General features: G+C 35.8%; 1 protein-coding gene across 13 annotated transcripts in view; it reads right to left on the bottom strand.

Moving 5' to 3' along the window:
* Positions 1-20,504, bottom strand: part of PRKD1 (protein kinase D1) — a 156,910-nt gene that overhangs the window by 17,550 nt on the left and 118,856 nt on the right. For all 13 annotated transcript variants that reach the window (XM_026068882.1, XM_026068880.1, XM_026068878.1 and 10 more), the window contains 12 exons: positions 19,969-20,179; positions 17,951-18,028; positions 13,860-14,064; positions 10,693-10,816; positions 9,797-9,874; positions 8,565-8,844; positions 6,140-6,192; positions 4,658-4,730; positions 3,999-4,105; positions 2,639-2,800; positions 1,481-1,579; positions 26-293 (listed from right to left, as the gene is read on the bottom strand). In XM_026068882.1, the coding sequence (XP_025924667.1) occupies positions 26-293; positions 1,481-1,579; positions 2,639-2,800; positions 3,999-4,105; positions 4,658-4,730; positions 6,140-6,192; positions 8,565-8,844; positions 9,797-9,874; positions 10,693-10,816; positions 13,860-14,064; positions 17,951-18,028; positions 19,969-20,179 (1,738 nt within the window). The remainder of the gene's footprint in view (positions 1-25; positions 294-1,480; positions 1,580-2,638; positions 2,801-3,998; positions 4,106-4,657; positions 4,731-6,139; positions 6,193-8,564; positions 8,845-9,796; positions 9,875-10,692; positions 10,817-13,859; positions 14,065-17,950; positions 18,029-19,968; positions 20,180-20,504) is intronic.

Below are 20,504 nucleotides of genomic sequence, written 5' to 3' on the forward strand. Positions count from 1 at the left end.
AAAAGCAGCCACAAACAGATATTACCTTCATGAGAAATTTCCTTCCATGGATTAGGCGGATACATGAAGGCAGCATTCTGGATTTGGTCATGTATGTCTTCATCTTCATTGAATGGAAAGGTACCACTGAGGCTTACATAAATGATGACACCCACAGACCACATATCCAGAGATCTGTTATAGCCTTTGTTTCTCAGCACTTCTGGAGCAAGGTAGGCTGGTGTTCCTACAACTGAACGCCTAAAAGATTTCTCCCCAATGATTCGGGCAAAGCCAAAATCACAGAGTTTTACCTGTTTAAAGCAAAGTGCTACAGTAAATCAGATATTATTTTTATTATCAAATACATAGTTGAGGTAATTTTGTCATGGTTTAGTTGAGAGATCCACCTCTACTGTTTCCTCATGGGCATTTTTCTTTAACTCCTCTTTGAGTAGAAACTCATGATTCCACTGAATCACTACAGAAGATTACCAGTCTATTGCATCTCCTGTATTTCTTCACTCCATGAATAAACTATGGTCAATAATACAGGACATCTTAGAATCAGAGAAATGAAGTTTTGGAAGGGACCTAACAGCTTAGGCTGCTGCTGAAAGTAATAATACAAAGTAATAATACTTATTAATTCATAGCATAAAAACATGGCAAATAAAAACTCTTACCTATGCCTAACTTTTTCCTGTATTAAGCAAGCTGACCAAATTTAGTTCTTGAACTGCCACTTTTGTTTACTTGGAGATACAGTTACACCCTGTCTCTCTACAAACTTCTTTGCTTTTTCCAGAGGGTCAGATTTAGCTGTTTAAAAATTTTGACTTCAAATTTCAATGTAGATCCTTCCTTTCCAGTTATTGATACTATTTACAAAATTTCAGGGAAATTATCAACAGTATTTCTTTGAATATAGGCATTTGGAGGAGACTATAGCTATAGATGAATTCTACAGATAAAAGATAACAGGAATTGATGTAGATCACAAGCAGTACAACAACAATCCAGAAAGTGTATTTATATATTCTGTAATCTACCTGGCATTTAAATTCATAAAATTAAAGAAGAATCTCCTCTTCTTCATAAGCTGTAACCTAACTTTAAAAAAAAAACCCTGTTTCTTTCCTGAGACTGCATGCAAATTGTCAGTTATCATCTGGACCAAATTAACTAGAAAAATAGTTTGTGCTGTAATGGTGAGCAAATTAGAAAAATCTTGGGCCAGTGCACAAGTAGTTATGTCACACTTGGAAATCTAGTTGTGTATTTTAGATAAATGACAAAAAGCAATGATTTTCAAAAATGTCTTCTTTGGAACCTTTTTTGAATAAGTGATCAGATTTGCCATAACTATCTAATAATTCTGTGTAGTTCTTGGGGCAGATTCTTAAAAGTGATCAGTGATCTGTTTGTTTGTTCATAAAATAACCATTGCTAACACATTAATTTGAACAATTTATCTTAGCAGAGGACATTTTCTACTTGCCTGTGGGAAAGGATCAGCTGATGCCAATAATACATTTTCTGGTTTGAGATCACAATGAACAATATTTTTGAAATGAAGATGCCTTAAAGCCACAAGGATCTATGAAGAAACAAATCAGAAAGAAATTCAGTTTTAAATGATATGCTTTCTATATATATTATTCTGACAATAACAGCGATCAGAGGATCAAGCACTGTTGTAGAGGAAAAACAATCCAACATGAATGTATCTTTTAAAACAATGTCTACAATGAATGCAATAAAAAAGCAAAGATGCTTGCAGTTATTTGCTGTGCCTCAAATTTTATGTTTCACATTATGAAACAAGATTGTTCCCTCTCCGTAGACTCTACATTCTAAACAGATACTTTTTTAAAAACTTCATTCTAAGTATTTGTTTATTTTTTTTTCTGAAATGTTGGGTTTTATGAACATTTCATTTGCAAAAATGTCCATCCAGATCTAAATTATGAACTCAAAAATTTCTACTGAAATAGTATGCGAGCCAATTTAAACAATTTCTTGAAGACAGAAACCGTGTGTGTATGTTTACTCCACTCTGTCTAACACATATTCAACCTATTCCTGTAGCTTTAATTCTGCTATTCCTTGTGTCTGGTCAGGAGCTGACAGAATTTTCCACTATATTAGAAGAGGCAATGGTCAGGAGGCTGAATCTATCTGGGAAAGCAAGAAACCAAATTCTGAAGCTGATGGCTTCATTTCAGTCGGATATAGTGCTGAGATCCAGGCTCAGCACAGAAAAGCTACACCTAGTAAGCATATAGTATGAACTACAACAGTTAGGTACAGGGAAATTCAAGAGGTTCAGATTTCTCCCATCATATATATGGCTTCACCAGAGTGCTATCTGTGCTGTGTGTCCCTTTCTTGTGCTTACTTCTTCAAGCATAAGGGGAAATGCGCCTTGATGGCGCTTCTATCCAGCAGCCAGACAACTGCACACATATCCACTTCTAGTTCCTCTTAATAGTTTACTACCCATCAGATAACGCACATGAAGATGTCTATACAATCTCCGGTATTATAATCAGGCTTTCATAAGTCAGATGGGTAAATTATGGCAAAAGCAAAACATAAGCAACACTGATAATACCTGACCTCAAAGCTCTTTCTAGGTCTATAATTGGTTTCTTACCTGCGTAATTAGAAACTTTGTTATTTTCTCTGGCAATCTGCCTTTTTCACTTGATAAGATCATCTCCAGCATGTCTCCATGGAGTTTTTCCATAACAACAAACACTCTTTCTGGTGTCTCAAACATACACTCCAGATTTACAACACCAGGGTGATGAAGATTCTGTTAAAGATATATATAGCACTTGAATAAAACAGATTTCCCAACATGATTAGTAGGTTTTATCATTACACAGCCAATCTTCAGATCCCTCCCACTACACAGGAGAACAATCCAGTCCTTCAGTGTTTAAAGTGTGTCTCGTCTGAAGGTAACAGGCGTGAAATTTCTAGGGACAGTAGCCTTATGAGAGTATGGCTGAACTTAAAATGAGGTTAAGAAACATACATTTTCCTTATTACGTCTGTTGCTTAAAATTACAAAGACTGTAATTCCTAACATGACATCAGAATGGTTAAAAGTAAAATACCTACAACTCTTAACATGTTGCATCATAGGTATGGTTTTAATTAAAAAACAACAGAAATATAATTTATTAAGCAAATTTTCAAGGTGTTATCTTCAACTAGGTACTATGCCATCCAGGTTTTGCAACAGACTAACTGGTTTAAATATTGGTGAGTAGTGCAAAAATCATGTTTCTCTGTTATTCTGACTGAACACATATTGCCAAGGCTTCTTTCTACTATAAAGCCTGTTATGCTTGTGGTCCCATTCCTTTAAGTGCAGGTCATAAAGAACTTTATACTCCCATGCAAAGCTTTGTACCTATTTTTAAGTTTTTTGATAACGAAGGAACCAAGTTAGGAAAAACACCATCACAGTGTCCTGGAGAACACTATGGCAACAGCTTAATCTATTTTAAACCGAGGAAGCCTCAGTATGGAAGGGAGAAACTAAAAGTAAAAAAATAAATTTAAAAAATTGGGATTTCTGGACACATAGCAGTGTGTGTCGGAAGGAAGACACTATATGTTTAAGATGTCATGCCGGACCTTTTATCTACCAGTACTGGAGAATAGACACAGAAGTACTACACACCTATAAAAAGGACTGACTAAAAAGGATATTGGCTCACAGTAATAAATAACAGTGATATTTAATACATTCCCAGTAAATTTGCTCTTGGCTATTTTTGCAGATACTGAATGGTGAAAATACCAGTATTTTTGCAAAAATAACTTAAAGTGGTTGTTTTCAATATGTTTCCTATCTCTTTAAACAATTACATTTCACACAGGCATTTTAACCAGGATTTTAGAGAATTTCTCAAATAGATTGCCAACTAAAATCATATCATCTGGGTTTACAGTAAGGTACAAATGGAGTTAATACAGTTAAAAAAGGCAAAAGAAAATACCTGTAAAATTGCAACCTCATTACGAAGTTGGCTTTCCTGCTTAGTTGGAAACCTTAGTTTGTCAATTATTTTTATGGCAACATCTCTTCCTGTTTTGCGATGTTTTCCTGCATTAATAAAAAAAGGCCTCTATCAATTAGCATGATTAATTCTGAAAAGTGTTCCACTTTCACTGGATTGTACAAATGACCACAGTCAAGTAATTCCCAGAGCAGGTTTGCAACAAGTTAAACCAATGTTAAAAGTTTTCTGTCATTTCTCTTCTTTCTTCCCTTCGACAAGTGAACTTTTCTCATGTTCTATTATCACTTGACAAATCTGTTTAAGCACATAAATCAGCCTATGTATAAGAAAGTCAGCTTTGCAGTTAAACTATATAAATTAAACTGAATTTATTAACTGCAAAACTAACTCACTTATATATAGGCCTGTTCATGTTCTTAAACTGCATTCTCTGCAGCTGGCCGGTCATAGGCTCAGTCCTTCAATGGCAGTTCCAGACTAGCCAACAAAAAATAGTTTAGTTGGTTAATGAATACTGTTTATACAAAACAATTGGTAGCTAATTTCTGTAATAAAACATTTCAGAATCCAAATACTTTCATCATTCAAGAAGTCTTCTGTATTAAGCACAGCTGTACAATGAAACAAAGTCTTACCTCCATAAACAATTCCAAATTGTCCTGATCCCAGCACCTCATCTGGGAAGATTTGGTATACAGTGCTAATATCCTGTTTATATAAACATAATGAATATTAAGCCCTGAGATATGGTAGCAAGATTTTTATTTCATTTGATTTTTCTAATGGGAACTAGCATACATTTAATATTAGACATTTCAACATACCAGAAATGTTCATGCGAGTTTTCTTAAAAGGCAAGGAAGGTAACTGCAATTGCAGAAAGGATATCTTCCGCTAAGTTTCAACCATTGCCATCTTACAGGCAAGTAGCCTGCAATGGGCTACATTATACTTAGTCTTCATCAAATCTGAAGACAAAAGTACATATGGAAACAGAGAGGGTCTTGTTAGCAACATTCTACTCAGAGGACCCAGGCTGAGGATCCTGGATCTAGCAACTATGGCTGGGGACTCCCTAGTTTTTATGAAAAGGGAGAAACTAAGAATTAAAACTCTCTTTAAAAAAATCCTAGATCAGCTCCTGTCAGCTGGGGAGAAGCAAGTGGTTTCCTAGTTTATAGAAAGCTTTGTGAGTATCAGCAGATCTGAGCTTTGGCTTATTGTATTTGTCCACTGAGAGATGTAAAATTGTCCATCAGCGGCAGAGAGGCAGGCCAACTTCTCATTCATTCTTAGGGCCCAAACAAAGGCTGGAACGCAAGCTGTCAGCAGATTTATTTGGGAGGCCCAAACAAAGCTCAAGCCTTTGAATTCAGTTTCATTTTCCTGATATTTAACAAGCAGCATATACAAAGAAGAGCAAAAGAATTCCAAAGAGTTGATAATAAAGATTGTTCTTGCTTTTCCTTAGGAAATAAAAGGACACCACCAGGTAATCCCTTTCTGGCAAATACCAGAACTGTATCAATGCTTTACTTAGCTGCAGACAGTTCTCTTTATTTCCTCTGCCTGTGAGAAAGGAAACCAGAATATGACTATTTACCTTGACCACATGCACCATGACCAAAATTCCTAATGAAAGAGAGTCCCAAGACTTTTTTACATATGTGTAACAACATATGTAACTCCTTCTTCAGACAAAGTTTCATCTTTTGGGGAAGATGTACAATGAAGAATGTCTAATCTCTCAGTGATGACAGGAAAAGGTATATTTACCAAAGCTTGTGATTAGCCTTACCGTGTTCATCTGACCGAAATTCCATGAACTAATAACTTATACAGCCCACTTTTCCTTCTGATTGATAATCAGCATGCTGCAGGGTATGTCATTAAATTCTGTGTTAAGCTGAATTACCCAAATGTAATTCTTGTGCTTCAAGGAAAAGGTTCCATGAAGATGACTTTTCTCAAAAGTTAACAAAGTTAATTAATTGCATTTCTACAGTGTAAGTGAAAAATGGCTGATGGAAACTCTTCTCTAACATTTCTCTTTCCAAAACAGATCAATGACTTTGCAAGCTTAATCATATCATGTCTAGCATTCAGAGAACACTCACCACATTTTCTTGAACTTGGCAGTTTGACACTGAAATACTGATGGATATATCCCCTGGGGAAGAAAGTAAAATATACTTCAGACTGCTGTGCTTTTAGTTCAAACATGTAGTAATAGGAAATGACATTTACATCACATCAGTATCTACTGACAACCCTAGAAATTGAATCAATTAGGTCATCTTGTTCATCTACCAGCCAATATAAAATTGCACCAGCTCAAAAACTTGAACAATAGACTTTCGCAAGCTACAGAAAAGAAGCTTATACATTTCAGTATTTATTTTTTTAATAGTGTAATCTCATAATTCCCATTTATAAGGTTATTATTGCTTTATTTTGTTCTAATTTTGAGCTTTAAAACTTATGCAAGTAATATGAGTGCAACTAGGCTGAATTGTACTTATTTAGTATTGATTTACAGTGTCACATACAATGTATTTGATCCTATTTAGCTTTCAGAAAAAGGCCAATGCCTATTCACATTGATACATTTATTTTTAAAAAGTAATGCACTTTTCAGCTGGGTTAAGAGCCATTATTAAAACACCTAATGGAGAGAAAAAAAATGTGCACTTGTGCTTTAATAAAATAAAATCAGAATGAAATTCTACAAATTCAGAGCCCAGGATGTTTCCACAAGCTTTTTGAACTGGACACCTATTGAGGTTAATGAATAATAGGTTCAGTAAAACTGGAGAATATATTTATTGCTAATTGCATCTACACAAAGATGTCATTTTGGGGAGGAAAGAATGGTTCTTCAGAGCATTGCTGTCTAGATCTCCTACTTTTGCCTGAAATCCTGTTCAGTGCTGAATTTTCATTTTTTCAATATGGATTTCAGCCCCATCAAAACCAGCCCTCTACTGTAAAAACTGTTACACACTGAAGACACTCACCACTATCCATCAGTTCACTAAGTACCATGAGTAACTTCTGCCCTGAATGGCTTATTCCCTCCTCTTTTCCTTAGGAACAGAATGTTTTTGGAAGGGAGTGTTTCAGTTTGGCAGAGACTTTTTATCATTGCTGATTCATATATATATGCTACTTTGTGTGTACGTGAAAGAAAGTATGGACAAAGAAATGTATCTTATACTTGAATGGAAGACAGTAGGTTGCTATAGCTCTCAGTCCCTGCAAAAGATTGTTCTAAAGGTCTCAGATGAATTTATTCTTCACACAAAAAAACCCAAAGATGACTACTAAGTTATAGAGAAAATTTTCAAACTTCCCAAGAGGCAGAGAAGACAGCTGTGATTCCCAGTCAAGCAATCTAACATTCCCAGTTTAGGCAATCTGTTTAGCTATCCTGAGCTCAGACCAGGGGCAGTAGGTAACTAATCTGACTGAAATGACATCCAGAATTTGACACTATTTTATGTAGGAACCCAGTCTAGAAAAAGCAAAGGACAGAGCTGATATATTCTGAGCTGCTGGGCCTGGAGAAATATGCTGTCTGTTTTATTGCTTGGTTTTGGAAGGGCTTGCTGTTTCACTAGCATTTCACACTGCATTAATATCATCCAATTGTCAAGTGGTAAAGTGGGTGTACATTGGAACAAAAGGTCTAATCCAGCTTGTGTAGACATATCCAAATTTGCTTTACACTGTCTAAGCTGAGTGTAAGTTGCAGAGCAGCCACAGCAGCACATGCCTGGTGGTGGTGAACTACACAAGTGTACCTATTTTCATATGTGGTTTTTTTAAGTCATATTGTTTGCTTCCTGCTGCTGCAGTTACTTTGTTATCACTACCTGAGCTAGATTTAAATGTGTTTTGTATTTGGTTTACATAACCTGTCAGCTTTGGTAGAGAATTACCCAAACATATGTAAACCTGAGGCAAAGATATATTCTGTCCATGTGATCCTGGGTAACATCCCTGCCTGTTCTGCTTAGAACAGCTGTCCTTCACACTTGAGCTCATCTCATCTCAGCATAGGACAATGTTTATGTCAGTCATACAGCCAAATGTGACGAAAGGGAGCATATCCCCTATGCTGCAGTGACCAAAAGAGTGAAGAGCTGCTTCTGTAGATAGCAAGAAACATAAGTTACAGTCATGAAGGGAAAAAATCTATCAATTGCTAACTGGAGCTCAGAAGACTTCATGCCTCTGCACAAGAAGGCTATTACTCATGTCAGCAACACAAAGAGGATGCAGATGTCTTACATATAGAACAACTATTTGCTCGCTAACAAATCTGCATGTTGTGTATTAATACAGATGTCTTAGTATAAACTGGAAACATATGGATGAGAAACTGCAGCTTCTAAAACAATATACAGTCAGGTGATAGGCCGTGATAGAATAGCCTGTATTAGCTGTGCAATACTTCCTTTCCACACCTGCAGAACCTTGAGCAATGTCATTTGTTATATGACTATATTTATTTGAAATAAAGGAAATGAATCAACTTACTGTGTAGGTTAGGTCCTGACCCAGTTGATGCCCCTTTAGGGATGACAGGCATCAAAGCATGCTGTATTGCCATCTCCCACATTCTTGCCACATCTATGCCAATACCACTAGAGAGAACACTGTTATTCAGTGGAACACTTGAGAGGTTTTCTATATTTTCTCCAACATAATAGATTATATTTGCTGTGCTTATTTCAAAACAGTGAAGATTGGCTCCCTGAGGCAGTAAAGTGAAAGTTTTTGCGGGTTCCAGAGACAAAATTTCAGACAATGGAATTTCCTGAAATGAAAAGTTGATTTACATTCTGTGTAGATTATCAACATGTATATATATATATGAACTTTATTTAACTAAGTTATGATATTAGCTGTTACTTTTAACCACATGCATCTTGTACAATCAAAAATGCTCTTGTAACCTGAAACTCCATGGCAGAGGTCTATTGATGGTGAAATACCAAATGTTTCTTTCCTAGACCCAGTAGAACTTTAATTATTACACTTATCAAAGAGAGGAGTGAGGTGTCAAGAGAAAAGAGCAGGACCAACCACATATTAACAGAACTCCAATAGAAAATTTAATACCACTTCCTTTTTGCTTTAATAAATGCAAATCTATTAATAAGAGCAGAATAAATCTGTTCTGAATGAGAAATTAAGATTCCAATTTCCCATTTTATATAAGTATGAACTTGGTTATTTTATCATCAGTAAGACTTAGGACACATTTCACTGATATATCTCCCCGATAAGGAGGCCTTAACAGTCAACAGGAAAAAAAATATTTTCCATTATTAACAACTAATGAAGTAATGCCTCAGGAGATAACTGTCTCAAGTAAAAGGATATGAGCATTAAAATAAACTTTTACGATCACAATCACAAAATAATATCCAAAGGACAAAATTAAAATGGTATCTAATTGTTTGGAAAGAACTTGTATTATGAATCATTGAATGCCAGATGAGTTTCTTGGAATCCATCACCGGTACTGAATTGTCCCTGTATAAAAAACACTCCATTTCCATAACATGACATTGTTAGCTGACACATTAAGTTCTGATCTGAGGCTTGGTTGTCAAAGGCAAAGCATATGCAGGTTAAATAATGAAAACAAACATAGATCAAAGTTATACTACTTGTGTATTTCAAGTAAGTATTTACTAATATAGCAATTCACTCCAGTGATTATATTCTGCTAGTACAAAAAGAGATTGAAAAATATTCCTTACCTTGTAATATTTGCTTCCAGTATCATTTTGAAAAAGTGTAATGCATTTGCTGTCTAGTCTCCAGTAGTGTCGCTTCCTCTGCAATAAACAATAATAAAGAAACTTTCTAACAGTTTTGAAGTAAACTGATGAAATTCTCATTTCACAGAAGTATCATTTCCAAAAAGTTTCACTTACTTTTGAAGGGATGAATTGTGAAGGATAAAGATTCATTTTTTATTGCAAGATTTTTAGGAGGATTTAATATTTGTGTTTAAAATTTATAGGGGTTTATAGAACCTTGCTGTGTTCAAATTGTTCCAGTTTAAAAGAATTTAAATGTCACTTTGAAGTCTGTGTTACATTCAGCACAGTTTGCTACAAGTGTGCTGCTAAAATAATTCAACTTTCTTTTTGTGTAAGTCGTAACACTCTGGCTCACTTTAGAAGGCCACAAACTGAAGCTTTTATTCTTGCTTTAGCAGCTCTGAATGAAAATAATTTTTTTTTCTGCACCAAATATATTTTACAAAAGTATCAATTCACCTAGGAAACTGCAGCTGGAAGGCAGACCTACTTTCCAGAACCCCTGAGGTGTTAATATGATTTTTACTTCCTTCCAAATGTCTTCACATTTGGCTGCTTATGATAATACAACTGACATCTTCAGATATTTTTGTGTGTTTTAACTGTCTCTTTGACAGACTCAGGAAGAGTGAATATTTCTTGCAAACAGTGCTAGTCCCCAATTATGACAAGAGTTAGAACTTCAAGATTCACAAATACTGCCAAAAATGCCTTATGGGAGTGACTTTATCAAAGTATTATTAGGATTTGAAAGTATTATTAGTATTTTTAGGATCCTGTACTGTTATGTAGTAGGCATAGTAAGACAGGTCTTCCTTAACATTTCTTACCAGTGTATCCTTGCTTGTATAGTGAACCATCCAACCCTCCTTCATTACTGTGCTGCTTCTCCTTTTTGTGTGCTTCACAGATTGTACCACTCTCATTAATGGAATATTGTTGCTGGTTGAAGGGCTTAAGAATAAATCAATAAAACTTCTTAAAATAAGATAATGTTGGACAAAAAGAAAAAAGTCTTTCAAACCAGAAATATCCATGTTTACATTTGTAGTCACTAACAGACCTGGACTAGACACTATTTTGTTTGTCATTCCAAGTATCTTCAGATTACAAAGAAAAAAAAAAAGTAATTCTACACCACGACGAAGTCAGAGACCTTCTGAAGGCTTACACACACAGAGACGCACACAGACACATACACACAAATAAAATATCCCAAAAGAGGAGCTAATAAAATGAGCAAATGACTAGGGCCTGAGGTAGGATGTGGGAGATATAGCTCAACTCTGTGCTATGCATAATTCAGTCTAGTACTCAATCTTGAATCTCTTATAACCAAAGTAAACATTGTCCATCAGATTATTGTCTGTTCTGTGATCTTTCTTGGAGTTCAAACACACAATTGTGTTATTTATGACAGTTTACAGAGTAGTAAAAGCTGTCTACCTGTGTGTGCACTTGCAGGGTATGGCAGAGAATCCGCTGGAACCTCTCAATGAAAGAGGTTTAAGCTAAAACGTTTTATCCTCAAAGTAAAGGACCTAAAATAAAGTCCTATTGTCTTGTACTTTGGAGTCCACACATTGAAAATTTCCACTACTCATCTGACACACAGTAACTTGGAAAGACATGGGAACTCGACAGTATAAAATCTGGACTATCTAGCTGGAGAAGTTTAGGAAGTAATCAAGCCCACCACTTCCCTTGCTGCTGGAGTTAACACATTCTGCAGAATGGAATTGGACTCATAATCTGCTTCAATCCTAAACCGAAACATGTAGTTATTTCTGGCAGAACTTTAAACTGAGATGCTGTATTCGACATGAAAGCAGAGCACAGAGAGCTCAGGAATTCTGCTCTGCTGGCAAAGCTACTGGTACAACAACCCCAGCAGGAAGGGCAGAAACCACCAGCAGGAGAACCATAATATCTTAAATGTCCACAGCTGTTCTGACTTGCAAATGTCTGCAGATGGCCCTCCTTCACTGTAATGCATCCTGGAAATAAGGAACTTTTTAAGAACTTGCATTTTCAAATCAAAATGCAAAAAGTGTCCTGTCTTAAAATCTCAAAAAGACTGTAACATACAGTCTTTTCTGCCTAAAAATGATTCAAAGGAACAGTCCCTATATAGTCATTACAAACCTTTAACTAAATAGTTATTTTAGAGACTCCTATCTCTACTGACAGAGATTTACTTTTTTAGTTACCTTTTATAGACCACTTAAAATTGGTCCACAGATATGAAGACTACCCTTAAAAATGATTGGGGCAGGTAATACTGCAAATATTTGTATTTCAGAGGACCTGCAATGCTGTCGATTCAATGTAACTGGGACATTCCAGGTGTTATTTGACACCGATTTTGTGATATAAGCATAAGCTTATATTCTAAATGTATAATATGTCTATGTATACATATAGTGTCTATGCAGGTGAATATGACAGTAGGAAAAAAACACTTAGTCCACCGCTGCTGGTAGTAAAACAGAATATTGTTGAAATGGATGGCTTTCTATTAGTGCAACATATGTGTTAATAATAGAGAATTAAGGGGACTATGTTATTGAAACAGACTCCTAGGATGGAAAATAAAACAGGAAACTGTGGGTCAGACTGGGATTTGTGAATGCAAAACCATTCTATAATTCTTCTTCAAGCTATAAACCCCTAGCATCAAGGAAATTAGAGCTTAAAAGACTATTTTAGGTTCCCTGACAATGAATAATCCCTACTTCACTTTTGCCACTATTCTGTACAGTTCCAATATGTGAAAAATGTTTTCTTACCTCTCTTAGAAAAGTTGCACATATTCAGTTCCTATTTTACTTCCTAATCATTCATTTCAAGTTGCTAATCTGTTTTGTAATTTGCTTGAAACTACTACTTCTGGTTTTCAAACCTCCGTTCCTGCTAAAGATATCTAAAAAATGCAAACAATATGCCTAGATCTGATCATACCATAATCACTCATACAGTTTTTTTTTCATTAAACGAGCTGTCCAAGTTTGTAGCCCAATAGCTCTTTGACCATTTTCTTCCTTGACAGTACACTGCAAACTCGTATCTCATTTTGCTGTATACTATCACTCCTTAGTAGGCTCAGTCCCTAAACAACTGTCCTATCCTGTGAAATTTTGAGATTTGAAAAAATATTCCTGTTTCACATTACAGACATTCCAATACTGTTAAAATATATTTTTAAAGACATTATAACACCAGAATAACCAGCAGCTTCTTGGTGAGGCACTCTGAAAGCTCAGATTTAAAGCCCTCCCACTCAACTATATCCTAGGTGAGCAGAATAACTGGCAGACAAGTAGCTATTCCAAAGATCTCCTTTTGAAAAGAAAACTGAATACAGCTATCACAAAGCTGTCAGGACAAATGGACTACTGGTCATCCTGAGATATGGTTTTGGATTTTTTTAAATTTATTTTATTTTTTGCTTGCTTGCTCGCTTGCTGTTTACTTTTTCAACCAGGATTTCACTGTGAATGCAAGACACCTTTCCCATCTGATATTTTATTGAAACCTGAACATTCTCACAGTTCAGTTTTTAATGAAAATGGATTAAAAAATATGCTACTATTTTCCTTCAAACAGAAGAATATATACTTATGCAAAAAGCAGACATTGCACTTCTAGTCGGGGGAAAAATGCTTGGGAAAAATAAAAAAAACTGTTCTCTATTGCTCGCTTTCAAAAAGAAGTTTCACAACATAATTTTCATAACAAAGCAGACCTGTAACAATTGSTTGTGCATCAGTTTTCAGTTGCTATTTCAACTTGACAATAATATTTAAGTTTCTCTTAAAATCCTCATACATATATTCAGAAAAGCAGCTGCATTACTCTTTCAGAACCATCACACATCATCACACACATCTCTGCATTGTGAAGGACTGAGAATAGGGCCCAGGTAGATTTCTACTTGAGTCCTAGTCATGATACTAAGAAACACAAAAGAATACAGAAATTGTATTTCCCAGCTCACCTGATCATCCTGTTAGACTCGTCATGATCTGGATCAGGATCCTGCATTTCCCCACTGTCACTATGGCATCCCATCATTGATATCTCAGAATCATGAGCTATAGATTCTTCCATGTCATCTATAAAACCACTGTTTCTTTCACTGTCGTTGTCGTCACTCCCTTCTTCCATGACCACGTCAGACTCAGCCCCAGGACTAAGGAGATCTGGAATATTATTTCTGAAGTTATTATCTGAAAACATACAATACTCTAATCACAAAGTCCTAACACATTTGGGGCATAAGGAAAATTTAGGTTCTCTCTTGAACTCTATTGCCTGTGTCTGTTTCTACTCAGTGTGTACTGGTAAAGTATGGTCCTAAACCAGCCATTGGGAAAATCATTACAGAAAGCTGGGAACTCATCAAACTGAAATATTTTCAGAAATACAATTTTCTATTAAAAACTGCCAAAGTCAAGGCAGAATTTCTTATCCATGGACTTCTATTCAAACACTCTATACTCATGAGCTTTATTTTTGAGATCTTCTGGCAGATTTTCTATACAGCTTGCATGTTGTGTACCGGCTTGATGGCTGTTGGCGGGCTACAGCTGCAAACTGATGCTAAAACAGCAGTAATTTCAAAACTAGGAATTTTGTATTATGATGATGACATGACTGTGAGCTATTGAAATAACTCCCAAGACAATTACTCATAATGTGAACTATATTTTGGGGAAAAAAGGCTGTTTACTTCACATCAGTGTTCTCTGTAAGGCTGCACGACATGGCACAATAATCCACACTATTGAGATAAGATTCTCTACCTTTATAAAGGAAATTCTAGATAAACATCAAAAACACCAGTGTAATATAGCAAAGAAAAAATATGAAGATTTGACTTAGTCTGGCTATGGAATTACAAGAAATAAGAATCAGAGATGAATGGAAAGGAGACATCAAGTTTACCTCCTGTTCTCTAAGATTAAGCTGTCTTTCCTCTCACAAGTCAAAAGAATGAGGAAAATACTGCATTAATTTTGCTTTTGATAAGATAAGAACAACTTCTAGACATAAACTATTTGACTCTGGCATAGTATTGACAGTATTAACAGTATCGTCCAATATTAAATTTAATAATATATTGTTTACATTTAAATAATGTTAAATGATCCAGTTTCAAGGTTAGAGATACCTAAGCAAGGTCAAAGTAAGAAATAACTTTTACTGTATTTCTGCTTGTGAATGGATTTATCTGGAAAATAGAAAGGAAGAGAGAGTTTTAAACTTATTAAGCTAAAGACTTGCATTATGAAAAAAAACAAGAAGGCTTTTTGTTGAAACTCAACCTGCCGTTATACAGGCTATGATCCAACATGTCAAAATCATCAGTCCTGTCAGACAGGCAAGACAGCATTAGCTTTTCTAGGATACTTGCACTGTTTCCCTATGCAGGGAGCCATGGACAGCAACCTGAAGTAAGGTAAAATCACATGGAAGACACCAAATGTTCTCAATGAGAAAATCGCATCCAATTGTGTGGGAGAAGGTTCATGACAGTCAGAGTAGAGGATGCCCCAGAAGAAAAGCACATTGAACTGGCTGACAGCAGAAAGTTTAGAATAGATGCCATTTGCCTAGAATTGGAAGTGCGCAGCTGAAAGGTTTGTTTCCATGTACAGTAGTTTTAAAATGTTTGGATATAAGTTATTGATGTATGACAAAGAGACACATTATACTTCCTCTCTAGCAGAAGCAGCCATCCAGTCATGAATGTCATTTACTGTGCAGGGCTCTCTCTTTGCTACTCCTACAACACATTTTTTGTCGCTATTTATAATAAACCCACAACCAGTTAAAAATAACCTCCCACATTTAGTGTTTAATGTGTTTATTAATGAGACCATACTTGGAATTTCATTGCTTCAGTTCTGCCTGCACTTACTATTTTTGGGAAGATGTATCACAGAGCAGATGGACAGGGTGGCAGATATCGTATTTTATTTATTAACATGGAAAATACTGTGAACTAAATTTCTGTAAAAATAAAAATGGGATACCAGGATGCAACTGCCTATGATAATTCTAAGGGCCCTATATCACTCATCTAGGACACGCAATAAGGAGTTCTACTATGGATATAATTTGGTGGCAGAAAACTCACTAGTTATTGGAGAAAAGCCAAATTCTATAAATTGTAAGAAGGAGAGCTCCAAGAGCCTAGGCGCTGATTCTAGAGAGTTGCACCAGAGGAAACTTAACACATTCTAAAATACTGCCTGGAATCAGTGTTCTCACCACAAGTGGCTTTGCACAAGCTTTCCTCACTCAGCTCTTGCCACAGAGAAACCATTACTCCTCATCAGCCCAGCATCAGATTCATGTGTAGGAGGCAAGTCAGCAGAAACAGCATGTTACTTTGGGGGGAAAAGAGGGGAGGAAAGGAGGCAGGGTGTTGGAAGGATGAACWTCAGCTGTCTGAGATGGAAAGAAGGAACTTTAAGGAGTGATTCAGAAAGAAATGTAAATTTTGTTCATTTAGTTCATCTCTCCAGAAATAAGGATTGTCTTCCTTTCTTCTCTTAACATTTTTCTACCTTTTGATCAATCCTGTTTTGCACTGCTCTCTCAAACTGAACCTAAAAGTATGCAATAAGAATTTTATAATTTATAGGCAGACTCCATGACTTTCTCTGACTCTGCAAATCTCTATGCTCAGAATTATTTGCAACGTCAAAAAATAGAGGCTGGGGTGGAAAATGTAGCTCTGCATAAAAAGGATTCTTCCTTTTTAGACCTACTCAAGATTTCTAGAAGGAAAACTCTACACCATTATCAATGAAATTAACATATCTCAGCATATTTTTAGATCTTGGATTTGAGAATCAAGCCACATTCTTCCTTGCATAAGCATCAGTACTTGTAATCCTGAAGAAATAATTATGTTATAGAACAGTTAATGGAAAATTGAGGTATAAGTGGTGTAAAGATTAAAAAAAAAAAAAAATAGTGACTCCAAGAGCCCAAGACTCCAAGAGGTTTGAGGTGTATCAGAGAGGATATGCTCTTCAGTAGGAGTGCAACATCAGTCTTCCAGAAAATCATGCATCTTATCATGCTTCGGGTTGGATACTCAACATCTGAAATGTTTTTGCCTACATTAAGTGCCATTAAACACAAAAACTTTGTACTAATACAGTCACACTACTATAAAAAATATTAGTTAACATTCCTAATTTTGGAAATTCTTGACCTCTGTTCAATAAAGTAGATCATTGATTTTAAGTTTGAAAAAGGATATCTAATAAAGCTGTGATCAATACTTCATTAACCTCAGAAGCAGTTCAGGTTGACAACTTAATGTCATAATATGCATTAGATGATATTGAACATGTTACGACATTTCTCATTCCCTTATCATATAGAAAAGTGACATTTTCAAGGCAATGAACAACTCATCTACAACCACTCTTTTTTTCTCCAGTACCGTCTGTCAAGCCTACCCATACATTCCTATATTTGACATAAAATCGACACCACATGCATGGGAAAATGGGCAGATATTCAAGCTTTTGTTTCTGGCAACTGATACAATTACTTTCATGCCAAAAGGAAGGGGTGGAATTTTTTCCTGGAGGGCTTTTCCAGTTCTTCCAGGTATACATTTCTTCTCAGGAGGATTATCCTAAAACAAACACTTTTCCCCTTCCCAGATTAAAAAAACATTTTGTGTTTGTATCTGACAGGTGAATGCCAACATCTAATGTCTGTGGCTTTTGGGGTTGTTTTGGCATTCTACAAGCTATCGCCCACATTCACCCAAACATTTTTCCTGCTGAAGTCACCTACCTGCTCTGCTTATGTGGCACAGCTGACCCTGTCTTTCAGTGCTATGTATTTTGAAGACACATGTCCCGAGATGATGATGTATGAACCATTAATGGGGTTCCTCCCACACTTCATCTTCAATATACAATAGAAATATCACAGAGGAAAAGCCACTCCCAAGCAATGGAAAAACATATCTTTGTCAACGTCACAGTATTAAATTGCTCTTTTATTTAACTGGTGGTTTAAACAATGGCAGAAACAATTGTTAAAGCAACTTACCTCCATTAATGGCAACTTCCCCCAGGCAGTTATTTGGCACTTTAGGAGCACAGCGTTTGTGACAATTGAACCTACAGTCTGGTAAGAAAAAGTAATGCAGTAAAATTATTTCTCTTTTTCTGTGACACAATTATATTTTTCCTGCTGTCCAGCCTATAAATGTCAAGCCCTGTCATTTCACTAATATAAAGTTAACTTGATGTGTCCAGAGAGCGTTAGCCTGGCTGCACGCCATTTGCCAGTGGAACTTGCAGGATAAACGCACCAGAAGCTTCCCTGAGGGGAAAGGAAAGCATTACTTAGTCAGGGCAACTGGGTGGAGGCTTTAGCCGGAGGAGTTGAGGATGCTAGACTCACCTAGGGGAGCAATCTGGAAACCTCTGTGCTTGGCTGAAAGGCCAGCCTTGTTCTTCCAGTTAGAGAGTCAGATCAGCTGCAATGTATCCACTGCAGCTTAAAAACCTGACTACATATCAAATACTGAAGACTGAAAACTGAAGCAGCAGAATCCTAGACAGCAATTATAAATGAGAAGACATTTGTTCTTTACATCACTACATATTCTTAATTTGGTGTTTTTAGCTTGCTTTTAGTGCAGGGCTCCTTCAATACTTTCTTTCTTTTCCAGGTATTTTTATTTCACTCTGCCTTTCCTTCATTGCATATTGATAAATAGCACTTTTCTAGATGGCATTTAAACTGTTTTCTTTTGGCTTATGGAACCTATTTTGCTTAAACCAAGAGCAGTAACATATTAACACAGCTGGGAAAGCAAAGGGTGAGGAAGGATAAAATATACTAGGGATGCCTATATCCGTAGCTTGTAATTATTTAACTTTAGATTGATTCAAAAGCCAACTGAGATACAGCAGTGCCAAATTCCAGGTAAATATTATTTTTAAATCTGGTTAATATTTGCTTATGTCACTGAAATTCAAAGTGAACTGAAACAGATGATGCCTTTATACGGATCTTGCTTTGGTGAAATCACATCAGAATCACATCCTTAAGTTAAATTAACACCACTTTGAATTTTTGCAGGGTATTAGTTTAAGGCAGCCGCACTGATAAATATATACTGGTTAACTTATTCACTGCATATACACTGATGAATTTTRTGAAAGTTATTCTTTATTTTAATAAAAGGTGTTTTTAAGGACCTGTTGGCCAAACATCCACTAACATCTTAGCATAGACAATACTTTGCATTTATAGGCATTCTAGCTGGCTATGGTGAACCAGTAGTCTCGGCTACTATCTGAATAGCTTGATTTACTTCGGCTCCTGCTAAGGAGACTTAAGATCACATTAGTCAGAATGAACTGAGAAACATGCTTTTATATTCTCATATAAGCTCTTCTTTTATTTCCATTATGTCCCACCCTCAAAACCCTGAGTTACTGAGACTCATGCACTCGCTTCAGTTCAAGTATAAGACTTCGCAGACTGAAAACAATGAAAATTAAGAATACAGTGCTTTGTGTTAGCTATTTTGCCATAACTGCCTGTGTGCACGCTCTTGCCTAGTGCCAAATGTAAGATAATTTACCCCTAAATGACAAAGATGTGTGCTACCTCAAAGGTACCCCAGGGTAAGAATAGTCATGAAGCCAGCTCCTGTAGAACCACAATTATTGTAATTTTAATCCCAGCTTAATCCAGTGTAAATTGTTTGTAAATCTACACCAAGATAGTTTAGTGAATAAATCTTGAGCAATGCTACATAGTAACTACTTAAATGCTAATTTACTAATTTTAATATATTTAGCTTTTATGTTCCTAAAGCGAGTTTACTATTTGATTCCTGCAAATTGCTAACATGAGCAAGAAAAGCTAATCAAGGTACCAACAAAGAAATAAACTTAGCATATATTAATCTTAAACTATACTTATAGCTTTATTTAAATCATGAAGTATGGATAATGAAGATAAAGCCTGTGAAAAATTATTTCACTATGAAAATTCTAATTTATTTCAGGTTGTAAAGTGTTATTCAGCACACCATTTATCACACTTACCTTTGCACTGCAAGCCCTGTCTAAAAAGCCCTTTGAGAAGCTTCTTACAGTACTGGCAAACTGTTGGACGTGTGTAAGAGTGGATGACAAAAGTGTGAGGCACTTTAACCTTGGAAAGCAAGATCTTGTCAAGCTGAATTGGTCGTCCAATGTAGGACTGTGAGTTTGATCTCTTCTCTCTCCCAGTGAATGATTCCGATGGTGACTTTTGCTGCAAAATACATTAAAAAAAAATCTGAGATAATCATGGTTCATTCATTTTTAAAAGAATATCATATTCACACATACTTGCTTCAAGAACAGTAAATCATCTGTCATAAAAACTAATGTAGGTGCTTCTAAACACTAATAGAACACACAACATACCCCTCTCTGAGCCTGCTTTTGAAAAATTGGAATGGTATCAAATGATATCTCTGCCAACACTCATATCATACATTTCATGATATATAGGCGAACGTTTTTCATTTAAAATAAATTTGTGATCAAAATGAAAATATTAACTAAAAATTTATCTAAAGAGTATTTTGCTTTCC

The sequence above is a fragment of the Apteryx rowi genome, unplaced genomic scaffold (genome assembly GCF_003343035.1).
Source record: "Apteryx rowi isolate R43461 unplaced genomic scaffold, aptRow1 scaffold_280, whole genome shotgun sequence".
NCBI classification, from domain to species: Eukaryota; Metazoa; Chordata; class Aves; order Apterygiformes; family Apterygidae; genus Apteryx; species Apteryx rowi.